The 14,217-nt window shown below is 34.2% G+C and overlaps 1 protein-coding gene across 1 annotated transcript in view; it reads left to right on the forward strand.

Moving 5' to 3' along the window:
• The window catches only part of ADGRV1 (adhesion G protein-coupled receptor V1), a 471,409-nt gene that overhangs the window by 50,170 nt on the left and 407,022 nt on the right, over positions 1-14,217 (forward strand). Inside the window, exons 11-17 of the mRNA XM_032475997.1 lie at positions 1,898-2,121; positions 6,723-6,849; positions 6,939-7,124; positions 7,953-8,133; positions 8,860-9,023; positions 10,375-10,498; positions 11,480-11,746. Of these exons, the coding sequence (XP_032331888.1) occupies positions 1,898-2,121; positions 6,723-6,849; positions 6,939-7,124; positions 7,953-8,133; positions 8,860-9,023; positions 10,375-10,498; positions 11,480-11,746 (1,273 nt within the window). The remainder of the gene's footprint in view (positions 1-1,897; positions 2,122-6,722; positions 6,850-6,938; positions 7,125-7,952; positions 8,134-8,859; positions 9,024-10,374; positions 10,499-11,479; positions 11,747-14,217) is intronic.

Here is a 14,217-nt window from a genome sequence, read left to right on the forward strand (position 1 = left end):
TACTTGCCTTGGAGGTCTTACTATGTTTTGGGGGTTTCTTTGGGTGGGTGGGTGGGTTAGATTTATTTATGTACTGCTTTATTTACCAGAGGTACTGAGGATTGAACCCAGGACCTCATGCATACTAGGCATGCACTCTACCACTAAGCTGTACCCTACCTGCCTCATGCTTGCCTTGGGCAGGGCTAGGGTGGTGTCCTGTGCATGGTGTGGAGGTGATATGGTTAAATTGTGAAACACCAAATCTTAGGAATTTTATTTTATGTATGTATTTACATATATATATAAATTTCTGCATACACACACGCACACACACACAGAGGCTTGTTCACATATATAGCACCCTTCCTGCCTCCCACCCTGACTGAATTTTCCTGCCATCTATCTAGGGACAGCTCTGACCTTTGGCCTTTCTATTCCCTGAGCCACAGTCTGTCCCTGAGACCCTCCCCAAGTCTCTCATGCTTAGATTTGATTTAAATTGGCTTGTGTTTCACATCAGGAATGTGGAGAGTTGTTTTTGTTATCAAAGCCTCATGTCAAAATATAGTGACCACAACTTCCTTTGTTTGTATGTTTGATTCTGTAAATTGGCAGAGAAGCTCCATTTTTCAAGATGGTTTTGATTTTTAAAATATTTTTTTTTGATACCCTGTTTTCTTCAGAAAAACTAAGAAGTATTTCATTTGTTCTGAAAGAATGGATTGTTTTAATTCATTTATCTTGCAAAGCTGTACATTTACGATTTCATGTTTTTCCCCAGAGGGAAATTAGATTCCAGGGAAAGTTTTGAGCTCTGTGAATCTGCATTCTTCCCCTCCTGGGAAATAGCAGAAGGAGTGAGAATTTCCCTTTGTTCTCTTTGTCCCATCCACAGCTTGGCCACGCCTTCTCCCTTGGGGTGATTTAAGGGCCCAGACCTTTCTTAATTTTTTTTTGTCTTTTCTAAGAATCTTACTTTGCTCACTAGTTTCCAGCCCTGACTGTTTCTAGCCAAATTAGAAGAATGGTTAGTGAGGAAAGTATCTTCCATTTTTTTCAAGATGGCCTGTGTTAAAAGGAAAAGAACAAAGAGGATTCCTTTTTTAGGAGCTTAAAAAGAATAGCATTATCTACTATTAAATATTTGTTTGAAAAAACTTCATTATGATTTACAGTGATCCTTGTATGATATATATTTAAAATGTGCTGCACTTTAATAAAACTACCAAATACAGTTTGTTTCAAAATTACTATAAAAACTTCCATTTATTTAGCTCATACTATGGAGAGACACTTTTATCTTCACCGCAAACTTGTAAAATAGGCAACTACTAGCTTCACTTCACATGTGGAAATTGAGGTCAGACAGGTTAAGTAACTTGCCCAAGGTAACACAGAGCCGTGATGTGAGTATCTGATTTTGTTTCTGCTGCATTTACTGTATTGGTTAGAAACATTTCTTATTCTTATTTATATTATTTTCTTATTTTGCCTCTTTAGGATACATTTTATGTAACTATCCTTTTCCAGATCTAATCACAGAAGTTTATTTTTCAGTTCGTATTAAATTAATTCTTTTTTCAGTCAACCTCTGATGGAAATTTACTCTTTAACCAAATTGTTCTATGTTTTTCACAGTTCCTTGGCTTTTAAAATTAAGTCTTTTTCTTTAAGACAAATCCCAGGTTAGTCATATTTTTGGTTGGGGGAAATTTTTTAAATAAATTCGATTAGCAAAAACTAATATAAAATACTTTAAAATTATTGTCATGCTTAAAGAGAACCTTGTTCACTTCTCTATGCACACAGTACATAAACGAATTCATGTAACGTGTGTGCACTAACTGAAAAGCTTATATAATTTGTGAGCATATAGTTCAGAAGAAATTATTCTGTTTTTTTCTCTTTTTATGAGGTATGCATTCCCTTACATCGGGATGGAACTGATGGGCAGGCTACTGTCCATTGGAGTTTGAAGCCCTCTGGCTTTAATTCGAAAGCAGTGACTCTGGACGACATAGGACCCTTTAATGGCTCTGTTGTGCTTTTATCTGGGCAAAGTAACACAACAATCAACATTACCGTCAAAGCTGATGACATACCAGAAATGAATGAGACGGTAACACTTTCTTTAGACAGGTAATAGCCCATTTAGGTAATGTTTAGTGATGTTTATGTCTTCAAGTTCTCTGAAATAATTTTCTTTTTTGTCTTAGTTCTTTCTTCCATATAAAGTAAAAACAAAAAACTAAGTAGGTAATGTTACGTTGACCTTCTGACTTTTCTGCTGTTTGTTGATGGCTTCTGGTTAGACCGTTAATATTATGACATAGTTAACTTTAACCTGGTGTTTATTGTGAAGAAACATTACATAGAGAATTTATGGAAGGTATTAGACAAATCTTAACCATAGCTTATATTTTGCTATATTCAAAAAGTAGGCAGCAAAAAATCTAAAATGTTAGGTTAGGCAAACAGCTCTGCTGGTTTCATTTTCAACAGGGAAGAGGATTAGAGCTTTTTTGTGTGAGTAGAAAGAAAGCGTTAATCTTCACATAATGAAATTCGCGCTTTACATGGAATTTAAACATTAAATAATACTTACGTTCCAGAGAATGAAAAATAATGCAGTCTTAAGAGGTATTTTTAAGTAATAATAAGGATTTACTTAACATTTCTCAGTAGGTAATTTATATTGAGAAAATATCATAGTCTCTCAAAGAGAAATTTTTTCAATAATTCAGAGAATTCTTTCCAAAAATGAAAAAAATACTGTGTTTAATTGATGTTAATTAATTTAAAAAATCGAAACCAAGATTGTCTACTACAGATACGTATTCGTAAAGGTCAGTGTGACTTGAGGGCTCTGCAGAACTCTTATTTTAGAAATGGTAAAATTCGTAGATGAATTTAATAGGTGCTATTTTGTATCATATTAATTAGGATGGAAGTAGTAATAATTATGTTTTATAACTCCCGGTCCTCTCCAGATTTTACTCTCAGACTCTTGCAGGTTTTTCTATAAAGGTGTATTGTGTAAACACATTTTATAAACCTTATAAGTAGTTTTTATTTTTATGTGAAAGAAAAATATAGAATGTAGGGAACAAATCTGTTGAATGTCTGCTGTTTGTTTTGTTTTCTATCAGAACCACATTGTGTTTTCTTCCTTTTTTAACATAAAAATTAAAACAAAGCACAACAACAACAAAACAGGCAAAAAATCAAAAAGCAAAACCCAAATCGACACACACACAGTTTAAATGACTTACAGTTTAAATATATATTTTGCATTAAATCTTAAGAAAAAATATTTCATGTGTTGAAAAAATTTGTGAAATACAATGTAAGATAAACTGAAAATTATTATTTTTTCACTTATATGATTTTTTCCTTTAAATCAGATTTGACTACTTAATAAATCAATGGGCAATATTAAAAAAACTTAAGAAAAAGGAACAGCAATTATAAACAAAAAATATAGCAATCTATAGAAACTTTGTCGCTCAGCTGAGAGTTTCTGTTCTGAACTGAATGTTTAAAGAATGATTTAAATTATACCTCTGCAAGTTTGTAATGACTATTCTTATTCTTTCAAAATAATCATTTTTTAACCTTATGTAAACCTTTGAAATTAACTAAATATAATTTTTAAGTGTTTTTAATTTCTCTTTCTTTACTATGGGTAAAAGCTGTACACAAGTACAAACCATGGGGTAGAGAATTTCAGAAATTATCGGTTCCTCTCTTTTCAAATAGAGGAAATTAGTTCAAATTTATACTAAAATGTTTCAGTTCAATTAGTAACTAGTGCAAACTTGGATTATCTCAGTTGTGCCTGAACAAATTACATTGAAGTGTTCTAAGGCGTGTTTAATTAAATAAATGTGAGAATCAAATGTATGGTTTAAAATAACATATTTTATAAAAACCTCCATCTCAATTTTGCAAATTTTTAACAAAACTAAAGGAAAGGATGAATGAATGCTAGTGTGATTAGCAAAAGTAACAGTAAAATATTGCAACAAAAAATAATTAACACTTTATTGTGGTACCATGTACAATTTTCTTTTAATGTCAAATTCGAATGAAAATTCCCTATATTTCAATTAAATATAGCTAAAAGTTGCCCTGGTACGAAACAGTTTATGATGCCGTACTAGTGAAAAATATTTTTGTTTCATTTTTCCCAGATCAGAAACAATTTCACGATGCCGATTTATTTCAGAAAAATTTGTGATATATGTATGTAGAGAATAACTCCTTATTTATAATATTATTTGACTTTAGAAATGAAGTACTAGGACTATACATGCTGGTGTGTTTCTCGAGGCTGCTTGAAAATGCAACACATTGCGAATTTGGAAAAGTGCTTTAATTTCCTGATATAAAGTTATATTTAAGTAAGATTTGTCATAATTAAAAGATACCATGATATCATTTGGCTTCTTGAGTATATTCGTACACAAACGATGAAAGGTGTATGTTTCTCTGCTGATAGAGGTTTTAGTTTTTCAAAGAATAACTGGCTTTAGATCTGAGGATGTAGGTTTTTTATTTTTTTGAAACCTAATTAAAGCTGCTAAGTAATTATAAGTCGGGCTGAATGAAATTTGCTCAGCTGCTGTGGTTTTGTAAGCCTGCACAGTGCTTGGCAGGCTCCAGCGCCTTGAGGCAGGCCTGGAAAGGAATGTCTGCAACGGGGCTTGACATGCTGGCTAGCCATGGGGTCATCTTCCCTAAGTGGGAACTGCCAAACCTCTTGCTAGCATTTGTCAATAGCAAAGAACCGAGTGTGCAGAGTTCCCTTAAAGTGAACATGACTAGCTCGTAGGGGGTTGGGGGTGGGGAAGGCTTTCTTTAGCTTTATTTTTACCCTGCCGTTCACTTTCCAGCAGTATTGGTGAGATTTTGGCGAATAGTGTCTCTGCCTCTTTCCCCCCCTCCATACTTCTTTCTCTGTTGACAGGGTAGAAACCGAAAGGTTTGTCGTGTATTTTGGGTAAGTGTCCTAAAGAGTGCCTTGTTTTTGATGATCCAACATTTTGCTTTGCAAGCCATTGTTTTGGACAAGGCTGCCTTTCTGCATGCCCACTGGTCTTGAGAAATTTTGCTTGTCCACCTGCCTGTGCATGCTTTTTTGTATCCTTTTATTTTCTAATGATAAGGGTAGCTTATCTGAAGGGTTTTTTGTATTAAGAGTTTTAAATTATGAATACATTTAAGTATTTGATAAAATTTTTGAGAATTTATGTAATTACATGTTTTGAAGAACTAAAAAGTTTGAACTTTCATTATAGTGTACATATAAGCAAGATAACAATTAGTGTACTTTGCTTGTGAGATTCTTAATGTCTTTTATCAATTTTGTAGCTTAACAGAGAATTCAGAACCAGTGCTCTCATCTTTTCCATTGGTTTTTGAGTTCATCTAAGCAATTTCTTGTCTATATTCTCTCAGTTTTTGTATAAAGAACTTACTAAAAATATGCTTTTTTTAAAAGGGTGGCTTATTTTAAGAAATTTTAACAACAAATTCATTAGTTTAATGCTCAGAATGGATTTTTATATTTCACATCCTGATCCTGTTTTGTCTCCTAGTTTATATGGACATAGGAAATTTTAATTAATGAAAATATGGATGTAAATAAAATATGGGCAAACTTGCTATGAAAATCATATGACTGCATTAGTATGTAAAAAGGATAACCATCTTATTACTTGGACTATAACTTCTGTGGCCACTAGTGTGTTAGGTATTGATTATTAGAATTCTAAAAGCTGGGGAAGGGTGTTAATTCAGATTCTTTATTACACAGGATGTGTGCTCTTCTTTCTACATATTAATTGTGGCTACATTGTAGTTTTGAGGTCTGACCAGGGGTACTTCTTGATTCAATAGAAAGTGACATTTGGAAAGGTTTAGAGCAGCTTGCAGGATTGAGAATTCTCAGAGTATGCTGGCTTTTAAACCCTCAGAGCCTTACAGTCCCAGTCCCTTTGATCATTCTAATTATACACTGAACATAAAAACCAGAAATACAAAAACATATTGTTTTAATATGTTCTTATGAGATGTTTATGGGAGTTGCTATAGCAGGTCATGTGTCTCAGGTCCATTCTTTTCCGTTTTTTTTTTTTTCTGTCTGTGTATGTCCCGCATTTTCTTTTATATGCATGCAGTTAAAATCAAGGTGAATAGAATCATATTAAAGATTACAAAATATTTCTAAAATCTAGTCACAATTTTGTTTATTTTCAGTCATTGTTAGTCCAAGCAGTTTTCCAACTTTTATTCAGTTAGTGTAATCTCATGTAATGAGTTTTTAAAAGAAATTCAAGTGTATGCAAAGTTAAAAATTTTTTATTTAAATATATTTTTAAACTACATGTTTCAAATTAAAATTTTTTAAAACTGGGAATAGATCTATAAATTTGATGCTACTTTATAAAATATATTGAAATCTTGGATTAATGTATTTTTGATCTATGTATGTACTGTTTGGTTTCAGTCAAATATAAAAGTTACAATGAATTCAGATATAGTAGTTCTTCTATAAATGTTGTGAGTAAAACTGTTTTGATCTTCAGTGGTTTTAATACACTTAAATTCAATTAAAGTTTCAACTCCTCATAACTTTCATATTCATTATCTGGAGGTGTTATAAATATTGTAAATAAGGCTTCAGAATTCAGAAAACTATAGGTAGCTGGTGCCTTTTTTCCCTCTGACTTCTTCAGGGTCAATGTGGAAAACCAAGTGCTGAAATCTGGATACACCAGCCGTGACCTAATTATTTTGGAAAATGACGATCCTGGGGGAATTTTTGAGTTTTCTCCTGCTTCCAGAGGTCCCTATGTTATAAAAGTACGTATGAGAGAGACTTCAATCTGTTTGTACTCACAATTTAGAACAGTCTTGAAGAATTTGAACTTTGGTGTTTTTTTTTTTTTAAGGAAGGAGATTCTGTGGAGCTCCACATCATCCGCTCCAGGGGTGCTCTGGTTAAGCAGTTTCTACACTACCGAGTAGAGCCAAGAGACAGCAATGAATTCTACGGAAACACGGGGGTACTAGAATTTAAACCCGGGGAAAGGGAGATCGTAATCACCTTGCTAACAAGATTGGATGGGATACCAGAGGTACGGGATTTTATTTTTCCCTTGTGTTTTGTGGAAAGTTGATAGTACCTAGTATATTATAGATATAAATATTTTGAAGATTGGCAAGGAGATATAGGGAAGGAAGAGGGCAAGAAAGGATTGAGAAATATGTATGTTTGGAAAATTAAAAAAAAAAAGAAGCTTAAGAAACAAAGTAAGACTCATTCCAATTTGAATGGTCCATGTTTGTCCTACATAAAGCAATACTAAACAATCTGAAACTTTCAGTGTGTAATCAGTTTTCCTCTCCTTTCAGCTTAATTTGTGTTAAAACCTTATTTTATGTATTGACTGAACTTTTAATGATAATGGTTTTGAGTTAAGGAAGTATTTCTGTAATACTACTCTTTTAAAGACAATAAATTTTAAGTTTTATATTAATGAAACTAGATACTCATTTTTTTTGCACACCAATGCATATACAGCTTTTTTTAAAATTAGTTTCCCAGAATGGAGAAGGTATATAAGATCATATATAACTTTTAAATTAATTTTATTATTTTATTTACTTTTCTTAGGTAAAATGACTAGATCGTCATGACAAGTTCCAGTCTTTCTATTTTAGTGTAGAATCATTGTTTACCTTTTTCTTTTATGTATAGTGTGTACTTATATCTGATATCTCTCTTAATTGATGGGAGAATGTTAAAAATTAAAAAAATGATAGTATCAGCTCTTTTGTCCTTTTAGTAAGTGGTATATTTGTAGAAAATTGGCAGTATTAATATTCTTGAATATATATATATATTTTACTTGCCCTGAAAATGTCAACTTTTCCTTTTTCCTAATTTGACATGTTCTTTTTAGTTGGATGAACATTATTGGGTGGTCCTCAGCAGCCATGGTGAGCGGGAGAGCAAGTTGGGAAGTGCTACAGTTGTCAACATAACGATTCTGAAAAATGATGATCCCCATGGGATTATAGAATTCATTTCTGATGATCTAATTGTTATGATAAATGAAAGTAAAGGGGACGATACCTATTGTGGTAATTTATTCTACTTCTTATATTCTGTTACTGTTTACTAAAAGAAGAAATCAGTCATTTTTAAATTTCTTTAGTAAATAGTTATTTTTATTTGTCCATCTGCTTTAGGGAATACATGTAGTGCAGAAATCGGTGTTTTTAAAAAGTCATATTTAAGATTGCTATTTTTATTTTTTATGTAGTATTGTGATGATACTGATGACTTCAGTTATATTTTGATTTCAATTAAATATATGCAGTGGAACTCAAACACTCAAAAGAATGAATTTAGTCTAATAGGAAGAACTTTAAAACTAATAGTTACTGCTTGGGAACTCTTGCAGTGGCATGAAATGAGAATAGCTTCTTTTTAGAGCCATTTCTGTCTGGGTAAGGAAATCATTTTCGAGTGTGCAGTTTTCTCTAGCAAATATCCTTATAGGACTTTGTGATGAGTGTACCTAGTTAGTCACCACCATGTTCCCAATGCTAAATGACTTTTAAAATCGCAAATTGTGATAAAATAAATGGACTTGATCTTTCCTATCAATTGTATACCTACAGAGGGAAGACTAGGTTATTACATTTATATATATATATACACCTTGAGGCTGGGCTAAGCAAATAATTGGCTTTTACTAGAAAAAAAACCCTTATTTTTACTTTTATTTGAGCAATTTCTTTAATTATCATTTTAAAATTATTTAATATATATTCATACGTGTTACACGCTTTTGTGTTTCACAGCTATTTATAATATAATAAGAAATCAAGGCAACTTTGGTGATGTTAACGTGTCATGGGTGGTTAGTCCAGACTTCACACAAGACGTATTTCCTGTGCAAGGTACTATTTTCTTTGGAGATCAGGAATTTTCAAAAAATACCACCATTTACTCGCTTCCAGATGAGGTAAATGTTACATGTATAACTCTCTCTTGTTGTTGTTTAATAATTATTTTTTATTGAATCATGAAGCATCTGGTAATTTATTTTGTTATGTGAGTATATGATAAAGAATTCAGGTGTAATAATGTCTGACTATGAGACAAAAGAGAAATATTATTTCTGGTTTCCTTGAAGGCATTTTTTCCTCTTAGAACTGATAGTCGCTGGTGACACCTTGTAGGTGTCAAATATCAGGGATTCAGTGGGGAGAGAGGTTAAGTGCTTGGCTTGTACTTAGGCTCTTTGAGAATAAGGCACCACCTACCAGATATCGTAGGTGCACTCTCAGAGGGATGATGGGTTCAGGGCAATAAAGAAAGGGAACTAAGTAACAGTTCTAAGTAACAAAGGGAACTGCGCTTTGAACAGGTGTGGAAGCCTGTCTTCTTTCCCTCAGACTCTTGCCTCGAGAAACGACAACACTCTTCCATTTTAGGGTGCGGAGAAGACGAGCTTACATGAATGAAGTAAAAGAGAAAGTGTCCATGGGGATTCATATAGACTCAGAGATATGGGGAACCTCACCTTATTAGGACATGGGAATGAGGTCTTTATGATGCACTTGGGTAACACTTAAATTAGGGTTTGTAAGGGGCCTTTGAGAGCTAGCTGAGCTTTTGTTACTATTACAAATTCTGTTCTAAATATGTCAAAAGTTCTTTTTCTGTTCTGTTTTTTTCCTTGAAAACAACATATATCCCATTTTTTTTTACAGAAATTATATGAGCCATGTAGTGTTTCTATTTTTAACTTATATAAGACAAAATATCTATTTCCATTAAATTTTGTAGTGAGTCAAAATAAAGTAGCTGTTTGGGACCCGCAGACATAGTAAACAGTCTTATGGTTACTGAGGGGAAGGGGGTGAGAAGGGATAAATTTGAGAGTTTGAGATTTACAAATGATAACCACTATATATAAAAATAGATAAAAAAATAAGTTTCTTCTGTGTAATGCAGGGAGCTGTATTCAATATCTTGTGATGGCCTTTAATGAAAAAGAATGTGAAAACAAATATATGTATGTATATACATGACTAGGACACTATGCTGTACACCAGAAATTGAAACATTGTAGCTGACTATACTGAAATAAAAAAAATAAAGTAGCTGTTTGGATGAATGCACATTAAAATTTTGAGGGGATCTGAGTCCTACAGGAGTAGTTTAGCATGGTTATTGCCTTGGTAATGGAAATGAATATTAGTACTATTACTAATAAAGCCATTCTTTTAAAGGAGAAAACTAATTTAGGAATATGTAATGGAATTATTTGTACAAATCGCCTGACTAAAACGTGTAACATTTTCCAAAAGATTCCAGAGGAAATGGAGGAATTTACCATTACCTTACTTAATGCCACTGGAGGAGCTAAAATAGGAAATAAAAGTACTGCAACTCTGAGGATTAGAAGAAATGATGACCCCATTTATTTTGCAGGTGGTATTGCTATCTTATTTAAGTGAGTTGAACAGTATAAAATATATTTTTTCAATAGTTGTTTTAAGTGAACGTTTTCTATAAACCACAATTGATGCTTGTTGAAATATGATTTCATAATTTGGGTGATCATTATTCAATCTCTTTGATAATTTAACAAATATTTTTAAGGTTCTTCTAAAGGAAAAAAAAGGGTAAGTACTATTTTGTTAGCTTTATTCTCCTCCTACCTTTAAATTCCAATGTATTTTCTTTCCTTTGTGCAAAAAGGAATACTCTTCCACATAACCTCTTCCAGGACACAGTGGAAGTCTGGGTATTATACTTAGTGAATGGTCCTATAACAACTAATATTTAATGGACATGTAATTAAGTTTTCCCCATTTTTGCCACTTTAATGCTTTCTTTAAAACTGTCTTTTGCCACATGAGACACCTTTTAGTTTTATTTGGGAGACTTAATTGGTGTCTAATTCTTTCTTAAACCATTTTTGCAAGCTATTCAATTTACAATCGTAGAAGGAATCTTTTAAACCTGTTGAATTTTTATTGATTTATATTCTTAACCTTCAGCTGACACTTACTTAGTGACTTAATCCGGTATTCAACTTTCTGCTAACTGCTGTGGCAAAAATAAAACCTAAGATATCCTATTCTCAAGGAATTCATGGTCTAAATTTGGAAATGAGGTGTATGAAACAATAGGTAGAGGATTCCAGATAGTATGTAATTCACTGACAAACTGAATGTTGAAAACAATGGATTCTGTGGGAATCAAGGCAGGAGGAAGGCCATTGACTGGAAGTAATCAGAGGAGACCTCGTGGAGGTGTTGGGAACGGAGCTGAGTGTTTAAGCAGAGACACAGTGGAGGGCATTTCTTGTTGGGGGCGGTGTGCAGAGAGAAACGTATGTGATCTGAAAATACGTAGATGGAATCAGAAAAGCTTACACGTTCCTTCTTTTCTTTGTGACTATTTCAGAACCTCGTGTAGTGAGGGTTCAAGAAGGTGAGACTGCTGACTTCACAGTTCTCAGAAATGGATCTGTTGATGTTGCCTGCGCCGTTCACTATGCTACCCTGGATGGGGAGGCAACTGCAGGAGAGGGAGACTTTGTTCCCATTGAAAAAGGAGAAATGCTTGTTTTTGCAGTTGGAAGTAGAGAGCAGAACATATCTGTACTCGTTAATGAAGATGATATCCCAGAAACAGATGAGCCCTTTTATATAATCCTCTTTAACTCAACAGGTAAATATATTTATGGCAGCTCTGTTTCAGTGCTTAAAAGATGATATTAAATACTTCACTGTCATCTGTGATTATTCAAGGGCAAGACTGTTTGTTTCATTGCTTTCTGAAGTGAAGGGGTGAAGAATATATGTGTTGAAACTTCATGTACCTGGTATGCATTGTGTCATCATTTTTAGTCTTTTTTTATAAGATAACACACATAGAAAATTACAATATTATATGAAGAATAAAAATCTTTTAGCTAAAGGTACCCTAAGGCTTTTCCAGGCACCCAAGGGCTTAGGGCATTCGCATTCTGTAGTCTCTTTCCTCCTGGCAGAGTGCTGGCCAGAGGGGCTGGGAAGCTGCCAACCTAAATAGGTGGCTGATCCCACCTGGCTGTTTGATAGTTCTCTGAAGCCTCAGCCACAGTGAATGACAGTTTGCAAGGGGGCAAAATCCACTCTTCCTTCTCCTACTACAAATGAAGCAGGATGTTTTGACTCCAATAAATGGGCCCTGAGAATGTTTTCACCCCATCTGTAGTAAATTGGAGGGGCTGTGGCTTCTTTTGATATTTGTTTTATTCTTTTAAAAGTACAAAGAGCTATTTTTTCCTTATTCTTTTTAGAGTGAGTTGAAGACATGATATTCTGTCACCCCTCAATACGAGTGACATTCTCCTACATAATGACAACATAACCATTAAAATCAGGAAGTTAACATTAATACAATCATTGCCTCAGGCCCCGTTCAAATTTCTCCAGTTTTATGAACAGTGTCCTTTCTAGCAAAATGATTTTTTCCCTCAAATTATGAATTGCATTTATTTGCTACATCTCTTTTAATCGCTTCAATCTGGACTAGTTCCTCAATCTTTCCTTGACTTTCATGACCTTCATAATATCGGTGATTACAGGGCAGTTATTTTGTAGAATGTCCCTCATTTTGGTTTGTTTGATGTCTCTTATTATTAGATTCAGGTCTTGCATCCTTGGCAGGAGTTTCACAGAAGCAATTCTGTGTTCTCATCACATCCCTTCGGTTGGCACATGAGTTTGTTTTGTCCCTTTCCTGCTGTGTTCACTTTGATCACAATTTAGGTGGTGACTGCCAGCCTTCTCTATTGTACTTTTTGTTCCTTTATAATTAATATTTTGTGGGGGAGATGCTTTAAAACTATCTGAATATCCTATTACTCATCAAACTTTAAAGTTCTTCTCTGATATCTTTTCCAGAATGGACTCGTGATTTCTGTTTAATGCAGTGGGTTATATTTTTATCATTATTTACTTTGATGGTCAGATTGTCCCAGATTTGACTCGTGGTAGCCTGTTCAGGATGATTTCTTCATCTTTTTGACATGTCCCTGTTATTCTTTGAGCATTTCCTTATTCCTGACACAGCAAGCTGTTCCATACTCGTCCTGTACTTCTCCTGGCACAACCCTGAAATCAGCCATTTCTTCAAGGAGCCCTGGTTCCTTTTAGTGAAGAATGTTCTTTGGAAACCAGGACCCTGGCACTAGGTGTGCTGATTGTTACTGAGGTTGTGACCCTCCAAGACCCTCTTACAGGGATAGGGACTGTATGTACGTATGTAGGCATTATGTACACACACACACACACACGCTTTAACATCTGTAGTTCTCTATCCAGGTGTATATACTGAGGACGATAAGTTCATAACAATGTCTCTGTTTCTATCCAGTATCACAGGGTTCATTCTAGTTTTCTCCCTTTCTATATTTGTCCCTTCCTCCTCTGGTAATGGGAAATCCAGCTCCCATTAGCTTTAATATATTTACTTATTTGGTCAGTTCGCCATTTACGTGACCACTTTCTCATTGTTTCCTTTACCTTCTTCCCACATTGAGACTGCCTTCATTACTGCACTAGGGCTCTCACTTCCTGCTCTAGGCCAACCCTCTTCCCCTGTGTGGATGCCCTCCCACTCCAGCATCCATCACTGTTACCCTCAGATGAGATACCCTCTCACCCTTTGTGAGCTCTAGCCTTGCACTGGGTCCCTGTGATGCTCTGGCCCCCACTGGGGTGAAAGAAATTGTTACTGATAAAAATAACTTTGGTGAAGTGAAATTGGAAAACAGAAAGTTCTGCTGTGAGGTATAGGAAGTTGATGAAGAAATAACACTGTCTTAGAATCGTTTACTCTAGAAATAAATTCCTGATGTGGTTTATTACTTTGATATAATTATGGTGATAATTATGGTGATAATCTTTGGGGTCAAAATGTCACTGGAGTTAAACTATTGTTGATAACAAAATGTCACTATGATTAAAATAGTGGATCAAAACATCCTGAACCCCTTGTAAAGAGAATGGAAAATGACTGCAAGGAGAGGTTTAGTGAGTTTATTTTGTAAGAGGCATCACTGAGGAAATATGTATTTGATTTTGAGGGAGAATGAGAGAGAGAGAGCGGTATGTGTGTATATGTACTGCTGCTGCCTTTGACTCCAGTATTCT

The sequence above is a fragment of the Camelus ferus genome, chromosome 3, assembly GCF_009834535.1.
Source record: "Camelus ferus isolate YT-003-E chromosome 3, BCGSAC_Cfer_1.0, whole genome shotgun sequence".
In the NCBI taxonomy this organism is placed as follows: domain Eukaryota; kingdom Metazoa; phylum Chordata; class Mammalia; order Artiodactyla; family Camelidae; genus Camelus; species Camelus ferus.